The sequence below is a fragment of the Zeus faber genome (assembly GCF_960531495.2).
Source record: "Zeus faber genome assembly, chromosome: 11".
Taxonomy (NCBI): Eukaryota; Metazoa; Chordata; class Actinopteri; order Zeiformes; family Zeidae; genus Zeus; species Zeus faber.
The window spans coordinates 6343791-6356379 of NC_137205.1; the positions used below are offsets into that span (position 1 = coordinate 6343791).

The following is a 12589-nucleotide window of genomic DNA, read 5'->3' on the forward strand; positions in this document are numbered from 1 at the left end:
AGGTTAGCAGCAGCCACAACACCAGCAACACAGACAGACAGACAGACAGACAGACAGACAGACAGACACGTCAGTCAGTCACGTCAGTCAGTCATAGACTGTAGTGAACTGCAAGGTTTTTAACCTGCTTTTAAAGTATTCAGTGTCAGGGTGTCTCACAGGTCCCTCCGTTGGGTGTTCCATTTACTTGGGGCATAGATACAGAAGGCAGCCTCTCCTGCCTTACAGTTGGTATGAGGGATAGTTAAAAGACCACTGCCTGTGCACCTGAGAGTTCTTTCTGGTTTGTGTATAATTAGCATTTATTTTATGTACTGAGGTGCAAGGCTATTTATAGCTTTATATACAAGTAGCAGAATCTTAAAATCAATTCTAGTTTTGAAAGGGAAGCCAATGTAGAGATCTAAGAACAGATGTGATATGTTCAAACTTTTTTGTCCCAGTGGGAACGTGTGCAGCCGCATTTTGGATTAATTGTAGCTGCTGCACAGCTGATTTCGGGAGGCCAGTGAATAGGCCATTACAGTAGTCCAATCTACTCATTATGAATGCAGCCTCTTCATTTTGAAATGTTTTTTAGATGGTAGAAGGCTGATGTTGTGATGTGATTGATATGGCTCTCAAAATTTAGATCGTGGTCTATGATTACACCCAGAGTTTTGGCTTCATTCTTGCTCTCCAGGGACAGAGAACTAAGATGAGCTGCAATTTTATGTCTTTGAGCCTTTGCATCAAAGATGAGTATTTCTGTTTTGTCTTTGTTCAGTTGTAAAAGGATCTGTGACATCCATGCATTAATATCATTAATACACTGAGTAAGGGAGTGTATGGGGAGTAGGTCATCAGGAGATAAGGATACGTACAATTGTGAATTATCTGCACAATTATGGAAAATTATTTTACGTTTCTTTACAATATGTGCCAGTGGAAGCATATAGAGGTTAAACAATAATGGTCCCAGAATCGAACCTTGGGGCACTCCACATACAATATCCACTTTGTTTCACACAAAATCTCCAATGGACACAAAGAACTGCCTGTCCTGTAGGTAGGTTTTGAACCAATTTAGATCCAGGCCAGATAGGCCAACCCATTTTTGTAATTTCGCTATTAGAATCTGATGGTCAACAGTGCCAAAGGCAGCACTGAGATCCAGGAGGAGAAGAACAGATAGTGTTAGATAGATAGTGAAAGCCAAATTGATAGGTGTCTAAAAGGCTGTTTAGGGTTAGATAGTTGTTAAGCTGAAAGTAAACTGTTTTTTCAAGTATTTCGCTGAGGAGCGGCAGGTTGGAAATGGGCCTGTAGTTGGCAATAACTGTTGCATCGAGATTGCTCTTCTTTAGGAGTGGTTTAATGACAGCTGTTATAAATGCTGCAGGAAATATAGCTGATTGAAGGAGGTCATTTTCTCATACCTTACGTGCTAGGCAGTTAAAAACTGTTTTAAAAAATGTGGTAGGGAGGGGGTCCAGGCAGCAGATGGAGGACCTGAGCTGACCAACAATATCGTCCAGTCTTTTTATGTCCAAGGAGATGAAATGAGACAGCCATATTACTGGAAGGTAGGTTCAATTCTGGATGTTGAGCCACTAATATTCGCTCTGATAGCTATACTTTTGTTACTGAAGAACGTAGCGAATGCCACCGATTTGTCAGCGGAGAGCATCGCTGATGGGGTTGTAGATGGTGGATTAATAAGTCAATCAACAGTGCACTTAACTATTGTAGAGGTTTTCATTAATGATTTTACAGAAGAAAGACTTCTGGCATGTTTAATTTCTATATTGTATCATTTGAGTCTATCCTTTTAAATTTCATGATGAACCTGAAGATGTCTTTCTCCATTTTCGTTCTGCCTGGTGACACTCTAAAGCTGCCTCGTAACTGGTCCATTTCTCCAGGGGGCTTTTTGTTTTTCTACGTTTTCAGTTTTAACAGTTGCAATCTCAGATTAACATGTTTTATTATCTTGAACAACCAGCATTGCCTTAGCTTTTAGGTAAACAAGGCTGTACACACACACACACACACACAGACAAAGCATTGATACAAAAACTTTATTCTCACAATATCAAAATTGACAGACCTACAGAGATCTGCAGACTGAGGGATCTGAATGGGAAAACATGAATATAACAACTTATGTTGACCAGTCGTTTTACTATTTTCAGTCAGTGAAAGCATCTGCAATGACTAATGTTAAATAGTGCGATACAGGACAGTCAAGAAATATAAGCTATTATAGTAAAAGGAGAAAGATCTTTTGTAATCAATTGTGTCAGAGGCAATCATACAAAAAATAAAAAGAGTGAAGAATATTAAACTCCTTAAATGGAAAAACATTAAAGTCTGCATATCTTAAAAAAAAAAGAAATAAAATTACAACTCCTTCCACATTCCCTCAAACTATGCAACATTGTTGTTCATGTAAAAATACTACAAGGTTTGTGGAAAGGAGAGGGAAGAGGTAGGGAATGATATCTACAGGGAGGAACGACAGATGTGAAAAGAAGCTGGAAATTAAACATTAGAAAAAAATGGTCATGGCCATTTTACAGAGCTGAGGACGAAGAAAGTCACTGGCCAGACGAGGGCAGTTTTAGAGTCCACTCCACAGCACTGGTGCTGCTGAGAATGAGCTTAAATGAGAGACGGTGAAAAAGTGGGAGCTTTTGGGTCGGGATGGTGTGAATGAAGGGAGGGGGAAGGGAGAGAGGGAGTCGGGGTGGGGCTCAAACTCTTTATCCTGGGAGATAAAAAACAAATAAACAAAAAACAATCATCACAGGAAATAGTCGGCCACTGGCTTCTTGGAAGGGATGCCCCTGGTCTCCTGTGGCGCAGCTTCAAATATGATGAACTCGCGCTGCAGGTGCTCGTCTAACTCCAAAATGGCCGCCACGTTGCCGCATCTAGTCGTAATCATAAAACAGCAGAATATGGTATTACTAGTCTGGCAGGTGACTGAAGGACAGTTTGTCCAAAATGTATACCATGAAAGACTGGCAATAGAAATAGAACAGAAAGAAAACTAAAGCATTATGCACATTTTGTTTGAGATCCACGCCTTCAGTATAAAATACTTTGAGAAATTTAAAACACAAAACCTTTTGGTCCAATTCAAATAGGAAACAGAAAAACAAGACAGGCGATGGGGTTGAAACCACACCAGTTTTATTGGAGAGAGTGGGCAAGGTGGAACTAGCCTGAAGCAGATGGAAAGTATTTTGGTCTCAGGGCTCCACTCCTGTGTGTGTGTAGATGGAGGTTTTAGCGGTTGCTTGTTGATTAGTCTAACGAGTGAGAGGCATTCAGCCACACTGATCCTGGGCAAAACTACCTCGACCCAAGTCAGGTGTGACTGCTTAAACCACACCACACATCTATAGTTAGCTAGATTTGGCCCGATTCAAGAGCAATATGCTACTTTGCTGAATTTTTCATTGGGTCCGGTTAGTGTTCACATGGTCCTGTGTTAAGCGAACCAAAATTTGCAAACAAATGACAGTCATACAGGTCGTACACAGCCATTACCCAATGTCTGGGATCTTTACTCACGACCACCGGTCTGTCCCGCGGTCGGAGTGCCATGTTTCCGTAGAGGTGCTTGGCTTTTCATTCATAAAAAAACTGCAGTCTCCAGTAGCACGTGAAATCCGCGTCAGTTTTCAACTTATGTAGTGGCATATACCTCAGTTTTAACATGAAGCCATATTCCACTGGGGTGGTGAGGGAAAATTTCAAAGCTTAATTCAGAAAAAGAAAATACATGAATGAGGGAAAATCACTTAGCCCCAAAAGCACAGGGCGGTGGGCAGCAGGTTGTCTAGATTGCCGGGTTGATCCCTGGCTTCTGTTAGCGTGCTCAAGTGTCCTTGAGCAAGACACCTAACTGCTCCCCATGAGCCTCGCATTTCCGCCGCGTCTATCGGTGTAGGAACTGCAGGGCTCAACAGTAACTGTTGCCCAGTTTTCTTCGCCAAACAGATTGAGTCAATTGGCAACCATTTTGTGGCCTCTCGTTGCCCCCTTTGGCAACCACTTATTAAAAGATAAAAAAAGAGGGACAGCAACCACCAAATGTGCACCCCAAAATAAAATATTGCATTAGTGATATTTAAATATTGCAATTACAGTCGTAACCAGAACACTGCACATGTGTTCACTCACGTGTGTGCACTGGTGCGCACAGGCACCAGTGGAAGTAGAGCAAGGTTATCACAGTCGCTCGCGTATGCAAACCACCAGCTTTTCGGAGCGACACCATTTGCAAAAACAATTAACGAGTGGTCTCATTCTGTGATAACACGTAAGAAGCAGACAGTCTGGGTTCACTCCAGTTTGAAAGCGCTCCAAAGCAATGCTGCCGTCACGGGCTCGGAAAATTAATGCATGTCGGAAGTGGTGCGTTCAAGGAACCCGGAAAACCGTCAGCTACCACCACAACTATTAGACCTTTTTCCACCATACATGTGCTGTACAGTCAACTAAAACTAAATTAAAAACTAAAACTTAATGTGAACAAACATTTTAGTTAAAACGAGACAGCAAAATAAGCCACAAACTAACTGAAATATATTGTGTACTTAGAAAACTAAAATTTTAAAAAATACAGGAAATGTCTTAAGTTTTACGTGTTTGAGTCAATCTGGCAAACATATAGCCGTCACAATACCATAACCAGTTCTTATCTTTGCAGACAGACAGCATCAATAATGAGCATGGCTCTGACCTCATCTTGTGGAGCACTACTTTTCAAGGGAAAGATGCAAATGCAGAATCTTAATTACTCATAATATAAGGGGACTATAAATGGCAACCATATTATCAGTTTTGGGAACCAAGATCTGATGCCTGGTTGCCAGGATGGCAACCACTTTTAAAAGTTAGCGTTGAGCCTTGAACTGTCACAACTATTTGTTTATTAAGAACTTAATAGAACAATTATATTTAATCGTCTTGGCGTTTCACGGGCTAAAAGTATCTGAAACATGACAACCACAGTACGCAGAGACATGGTTGAAGTTTTTCTAGAACCAGGATGTTTCGGACGTCTTGTAGTTTGAATTTGATCAATATCAATGTACATTTGGGGCAGATTAGAGAAAAACTGTTGCAATTTTACAATAAGTAGATAAATGTTGACAAAACTTGATTAGGTTGAGGAGCGGGCACTTTGTGACATCATCTGAAATTGCTGAAGTTAGGGTTTTACAATTTTTTTTTTAGGGTTTCACAATCGGACTTGATATCACACGGAATATTGAACGATATCTTGATCTGCATGTTTGCATCAAAGAAACTGTAAGATCGGCGTCCATGCTGTTGTTTAGTAATGGGTGAGTACCTCAAACTCAGCTTTGAAAATAAGTTCACATTGAAAAAACTCGAGGGACATAGCCACAATTGGGGGAAAATATCATGCATTTTGAATGTCCAACAGCCCACCACTAACTTTTTAGTACTATATTGTCAACATCATAGTTTTTATTATCAAAGATCTATTTTCAAAGCAAGAAGTGTTGCGGCAGATGATGGCACTGTGAATCGCGTATGTTGTTCTGTGAAACTTACATTCATGACAGATGAACAGAAACAAGCATGTGTTTTGTTCATGGGAGTGGTTTCAACTGAATCGCTGGAACAATAGCCAATGAAACGAAAGATGCTAATGTATCACCACGCCCACACAATGCTCTCACAAAAACAAGCTCACTTTGGTGAACTACAAGTATTTAGTGATCCTAAAACTGTTGTTTTATTGAGTGGGTTATTCAACATTTAAGCCTTGGTAATATGGAGGGGAAAAAAAAACAAACAAAGAAAAAAAACACTCCTGTGGATTTGCGAGACTTCCAAGTTTTCCGACGTGGTCCTCCTTTCACCAGTCGCTGTCACATATGGTAATGGTAATAATAATAATAAATTGCAGTTATTGCATAAATCGTGCTTTTCATTCCTTAATAAGATATTACTAGTCACCTTATTTTAAAATGCATAATGGTTTGATGGAGTAAAGGGACGTTTCAGAAATTTGGCTCTTGCGCATTTTGTGGCTACTGAGCTGGGAAAAGTTGAGTGGATCCGAGTTGGCCTAGACTGAACACAAAACCCTGAAAACTATAATCGAACACACTAGGCATTTCCTTCAAAGAACGTTTGGAGGAACAAACACATGAGCCAATAAAGCACCGGTAAGAGACATACTTTAAAAACATTAATAACTGACAAAAATAAGATGCTTCATGTAAAGTAAACATGTCTTTATTTAAACAATTGATTTCCAAAACATTAAATCTACGATTAAAAAGAAATTTAAAAAAAATAAAAAACAGTCCCTCCACCCTACCTCATTGTGGACATTGCCGCCTGCAGCTATCTATCCATCTATCTTCAAGAGTTGTTTTGCACAATTTTGCATTTTAAATTATTTTGAAAAAAATTAAATAAGGCCTCCACCCTGCTTGCTAAATAAACATTCTGGTTTAAAATATAAATTAATTTTGTCTGGTTGAGTTTTATAAAGGAATATTTATAACCTTTAATGCAATAAATATTGGGTCATATCGAATAACGACATTAGGCAAAAAGAATATTGTGGTATCAAATTTAGGCCATACTGCCAAGCACTACACTGGAACACTCCCACTGCAGAAAGGCCTTCTCTACTGACCTGTAGCAGTAGTTTGGTGCCGACCACACGGTGAGCACGGTCTCGTTGAAGTGCCACTTGTAGCCTTCCATGACCAGCTGGTGAGCTCGGCAGATCATGTGGATGTCGTTTGCAGCATTGAACTGGGCCACCACGTCGCTGCCGAAGAGGTAGCCTGCGCCGCGCGGACTTACCCCCCAGCCTGTAGTGTCTGGAGAACGGAAAGGGGAGCGCGGTCACCGTACATCCAAAGCCAAAACACGTAAACTCTGATACAAGTCAGAATTAATACAGATGGGGAGCCCTCTACCTTCTGGGTCAGACCACAGAAGGTCACACATGGGCCCGTCATGGGGCACTTCCTGCTTCCTGTCGATGGTGCGGATCTGGTCCAGTGTCTGGATCGAGGGAGACAGGCCTCCATGCACACAGAAGATCTACAGAACGGGTGGAAAAAGAAAACGCGCATCTGATCCCGAAAACTCTGGATTCTTATTACAGGACCAAAACATCTAAATGATTTCATGCGATCCCAGAAGACATGGTTCAACTCCACCGCCAAAAAACCAAACAGGCTTGGAGCTTACCTTTCCGTCAATGATGGCGGAAAGGGACAGGTAGTCGAATATCTCCGTGCAGTATCTCCAGACGGTGACAGAGCCGTACTTGCGGAGGCACTCGTCGTAGAAGCCATACACCTGGGTGATCTGCCGGGACTCATGGTTCCCCCGGATCAGGGTGATCCTGTCTGGGTACCGCACCTGGGGAGAGGCAGAGAGGCATGAATGAGGGGGGGCGGGGTTCAGCCAAGGCACTCTGCTGGAAATCCATTCAAAGTGAAAGTCCACCATAAAGCAACATTTAACTCATTTGGAAGCATATTTGGAGTGAGCCATGTTTAGGTCACCCATAATCTCAGAATCCCAGCATGGGAAGGGAAGCCTCTCGAGGCTAGAGCGCCAGAAACAAGAGATTGAAAGGGGGCCAGTTTAGGTTTTAATTCCGCCCCATTTCCAGAGTGTTGTGTGGGGAAGAGAAACTCCTTCGCGAGTGGAAAGATGGAGCATACAGATGAAGATTTTAATGTATTTAATGTATTAAGTGTATTTCTGCAGTGGCCAGGTCGTGGCCCTGGACGATTGGGAACCTTTACAGAAACTTTGTCTCGGAACGTTAGTGTCTGGACAGGATATTTTAGATTGTCTTCCCAGGGGCTACGGGACAGTTTAACTGAGGAGTGCTGGCCAAGTTCGTGATCGCTATTAGCCAACAAGTAATCTGGGACCCCAGCATTCTTTTCTAAAAAGGCAGGGCTCCCTCCAGCAACCATTTAATCACATTTTGCAACCATTTTTGACAGTAGCGACAGTGCTACTACATTTTATTACTAGGTGCCCCAGTGCGACTTGCAAATAGACCAAGGTTTTTTTTTTGGGGGGTTTTTTTAATCTTCATCGTATATCAGTAGGAATCATGGTGAAAGTGCCCCCATTACACACAGATTATACATACATACCAAATTAAACAGCATTATTTCTGCAAAGCATTTATCAGTAATACAGTTAAGATGGAAAGATTATGAATGAGTTGTGTTGCCTGTGGATTTTAGTGGTGGTCCTAAATTTTGTGCTGATGCTCTTAAGAATTTCAGCAGGGAGCACCAGTGCTAGAGGAAAAAAATACTCTGGTTTTTAGTCCCTGGCAAATCGATGGCCGGCCATGTTACGTTTCAATTAGCATGTTATGGTTTTGCTGGCCAGGTAGTTTCCAGTTTGGACTACTGTAATTCCATGTAACATGTTCCAAGAGATCCCAGCCCCCAGCAACACGATTGTTCTAAACATATAGGAAGTGATAGGAGTGAACAGTCCGTTCACACCGATTTATGGTACGTACATCGTATCGGCAGATATTCGCCTTGTTGAGCGCCATGGGCCTATCTGCAAATAAGATGACATTCACTGATGACAAAGCCGATGTTTATCCAGTATTTCAGAGACTTTGGCACGGTGGCGCAGTGCATTGCACTGCTGCCTCAGCAAGAAGGTCCTGGGTTCGATTCCCGCCTGGGGCGCTGTTGGCACCGTGCTCCGGCGGGTTAACTCCCAAAAAGGAGCCTTTCTGTGTGGAGTTTGCATGTTCTCCCCGTGCTCACATGGGGTTTCCTCCACCTCACGTCAGTAAGGACCCCCCACAAAAAAACATGCACCCATCATCGTCTGACCAGCGATGGACACTTATCACCTGGTCCCCGGGCGCGTCCACGTACGCTGCCCACTGCTCCTGGCTGTGCCCCCGGAGGAAGGACAAGCCAGGATGGGTTAAACGCAGAGGAGCCATTTCACCGGCCACCATCAAGCATGTGCATGTGTGTCCAAGCATGTGTTGTGGAGTGTCGTGTGACGATTAAAGACTGTTTCTTCTGTTTCTTCTTTCTTTCTTTATTTGTGCAGGTTGGCCGCCTAGATATCTTAACGACCACCAAAGTTTATCTGGCGACCCATTTTAGTTGTATTTTTTTTTGTTCGTGTTTTTTTTTTTTTTAATCCATCCGAGAGTACGACACCATCCGCCATGGATTTTACAAGAAGCGGGCACTGCTCTCTGCAACACTCGAAGCAGGAAGTGATGCTGTGTTCATGGGAAATCTGAAACTGTCAGTGATGCTGCGTTCAGGGGAACTCAGAAAACATTGGCATTGGCCAAATTGATATTTTAAACATTGGTATCAGCGCAGAATTTTACAATCGATGCATCCCTAACAACCACTGCAATAGGGGTAAAAGCTCAAGTGAAAAAGGATGTGAACCTCTACCCTTGGCGAGTTAGGATCAAGTACAGCAGACCACAAGATGGCTGTGGACTTCGCTCTGCTTCAATCGGTGGGAGAAGAAGCAGTCATTTAGGGTTCATATCGATTGACTCAGCGTCGAGAGCTTATCAGGAGTTCAATTATATTCTCGGGGCAAGGACCGATACAATACAGTAATTCATGTGTACCTTAAGTGCTAGAAGCAGAAGGAAGGTCTCCACACTGTAGAAACCTCTGTCCACAAAGTCGCCCATAAAGAGATAATTTGTCTCAGGAACATCGCCACCTACCTGTGAAATTCCGGGCATACAAACAAAGAAACTATATCTGGAATCAATGTTGGACAATTTCACCACGTGGAAACGATTTTCAGCTCAATTTCGATGTGACAAGAGTTTGGATGCGGTTAAAAAAATACTTTTAATATCTTAAAAGAAAAACACATCAACAGTCAGCCACATTAGCGGATTAAGTTTAAACAGATTATTTTTGCTGTGTGAGCTTTCCAGTTTCCTCATAAAAAAATGTCAGCAAACAAAGAACTTTGTGGGTACTGGGGTTTTGTCTCAAATAGCAGTTTTACAATCAAAGACGTTGTGTGAGACAAAAAAAACAAAACGTGGCGAAGAGAGGTTGTCGAAAGGGGGTGCGACTTACTCTAAACAACTCCTTTAGGTCATAAAACTGCCCATGAATATCGCCACAAACCTGAAATTAAGACACATCAACTGCTGAATGAAATTTCCATCTCAAGCAAAGGGATGATAAAATGTTTGGCAAACAATAAGTTGCTGGGGGACGGGGGGCGTCTACTCACCGTGACAGGAGAGTCTACTCTCTGGACATTGCTTTCCTCTACCAAGATCTCTCTGAAACGCAAACAAATTTAATTAATGCAAGGAACACCATTGACGTTTTTGTTGGATTGAATTTAAACAGAACCTGGATTATTTGGAGCTTCTTTAATTATTTGAAGTGGAAAAAAAATAAGCAGGAGAGAGAAACAAATTTGTCGATGATAACAAGCCATGATTGTTAGGGAGGGCAATCTGTAAAGACTACTTTGATACAATAAGAAAACATTTTGTAATAAAGAAGTGTGCTTCAAAATGTTAAATCCCCAACGGCTTGGCTTAAGCTGGAGACAAACAACTGAAGATAAGATATTCTCGATGTGGTTACCTGGCTTTAGCACACAGCGCTTTGACTTCATTTTCTTTGATGAGCTCGCAGCGTCTGAGCTGCTCTATCTGTCGGTCCAGGTCACTAATGTCCCCCATTGTCACACACATAGGGATATCTGCTCACACACTTGCGTGTTCCTGTGCACACACACCCGCCTCTTCCCTTTGACTGAAGGCTAAATGGGTATTTTCGGCGCAAATGCCCACGCTTACAAGGTCCACACCAGGCACTATCGTTCTAGATGAGACCGGCCGCTACAGGCACCTGTGACGAGGATGCTCTCCAAGGGTGACTGTGGGGAAAGACACACAGAAATAAATGGAAAACATATCGCAGATATAAAACATTATAGTATATCATGAAATTAATTACAGTAAAATAATCAAGGACATAAATACGAACGAGGCTGGCAAAGACTATGACAAGGTTTTGAAAACTCGCTCAAAAATACAGTGGCGACTACAGATGACTCGTTCAACTTGGTTAAGAGTTTAAAATGTTGTCAATATCAGCTATTTTGGGCCTCTGGGCGTGGCTAAGTGCCTTGCTAAAAGCAGGTTAGCTTACGTCATTGCTAGCGACGTAGTTAACTCTCTTCGATAACTGTGTTTCGGCCTCATCAGATCGATATCAAACTTCATTTGGTATCTTTTCTACTACAACATCAGCGACAAAAACACCAACCGACATCTATGTTGTTCACTTTACGAGCCGGCCGCCTTGCTGCTGTGGAACTTCAGCAACGCTCGGCTAATTCACAGAGCAGCCTAGCTAAGGCTAACGATAGCTAAACGGGGTTAGCGAGTCATTTCTAAACGCTTTCGCAAAAGCTACACAGCGGCATCCGTAGAGGTACAAAAAATAATAATAAAAGTGCGTAAATACCGTCGATTTGGTGGCAGGGGGACTTTGAGAAACAGACGCAAGTGTGTTTCATGCCGTGGATTTCTAACTAGTCGTTTCTGTTCAGTTGCCGGCCCTTCCTTTTCTTCCCCGCCGGCTCGCTCCAGCCGAACGCGAACGACTCGGCTACAACTTCCGGTTTTGGGGACGGGCATGGCGCGCTCCGGTTAACGACTCGATCAGTCACTAAATGCAGCGTCGTGAGCATTGTGGAGCTGGTCTATTTTGATAACTATATTGTTGTTATATTATTATAGGTTATTCATATGCCAGGTCATTTTTATTTTTGGCAATTTCAGGCAACAATCTATTTTATGAAAAACATTTCATATTATATTTTATTCAGGTTTATATTCGGATAACTATAGGTATGGTTGCGCGGATTACTGAAGCATCGTGTTTTCGTTTAACAGATTTAACAATATATTGATAAACATGTAAGCGAGCCGCACTGAATTGTCTTGCGGGCCGGTTGTGGTCCCCGGGACTGTGTTTTGAGATCGCGTATGACTGTCAGATCATGTACTTGATTATATTAAATATTACAATATCAACCTCTTTCTATATCATATATTACCTGCTATGACACTGGCTGTCACCGAGTCACAGATGCACGGTTCTGGCAGCTGACGAACCAGCTCACGCAGCTTATAGGGGAGAGTTGTGACGTCACGACGGTGCCCCCTAGACGCCGAGGCAACCGGGGGACGGGGCGGGGCTAAGTGGGGGAATTCCCCGAATATGTGTACATGTGTTGCCATGACGGCTGGATTTCTCTGCCTCGCCCATGTTTTCCCACGGGAAACCTGCGAGATGTTGGTTAAAAAAAGGGGAAATTGTCCAGAAAGAAATATCATACCCATCACGATCAGGATTGAACGGGTTTGATACAGTAGATCTCATCTATGCCGCCATGCCAGCACACTTAATAACAACAACAACAACAATTCATGTGGAATTATAGTGTGTGGTGACGCAAGCTTATTACATAATGATAAGAAAATAAAATAAATAAAGTGGGCACATTTGTCAAA

General features: G+C 42.4%; 1 protein-coding gene across 2 annotated transcripts; it reads right to left on the reverse strand.

Moving 5' to 3' along the window:
- Positions 1 to 2045: 2045 nt before the first annotated feature.
- Positions 2046 to 11669, reverse strand: LOC307237455 (serine/threonine-protein phosphatase 4 catalytic subunit B). Of its 2 annotated transcripts, none has more exons than XM_080010167.1 (9): positions 11538 to 11669; positions 10650 to 10944; positions 10285 to 10336; positions 10125 to 10175; positions 9656 to 9757; positions 7243 to 7416; positions 6966 to 7092; positions 6677 to 6866; positions 2046 to 2915 (listed from the first exon to the last, which is right to left on the reverse strand). In XM_080010167.1, exons 2-9 carry the CDS (start codon positions 10757 to 10759, stop codon positions 2786 to 2788), a joined length of 936 nt encoding a protein of 311 aa, XP_079866293.1. In that variant the 5' UTR covers positions 10760 to 10944; positions 11538 to 11669; the 3' UTR covers positions 2046 to 2785. The 2 variants fall into 2 exon arrangements, with proteins under 2 accessions (XP_079866293.1, XP_079866294.1); XM_080010168.1 differs by lacking the exon at positions 11538 to 11669 and adding an exon at positions 11055 to 11119.
- Between the last annotated feature and the right edge of the window lie 920 nt (positions 11670 to 12589).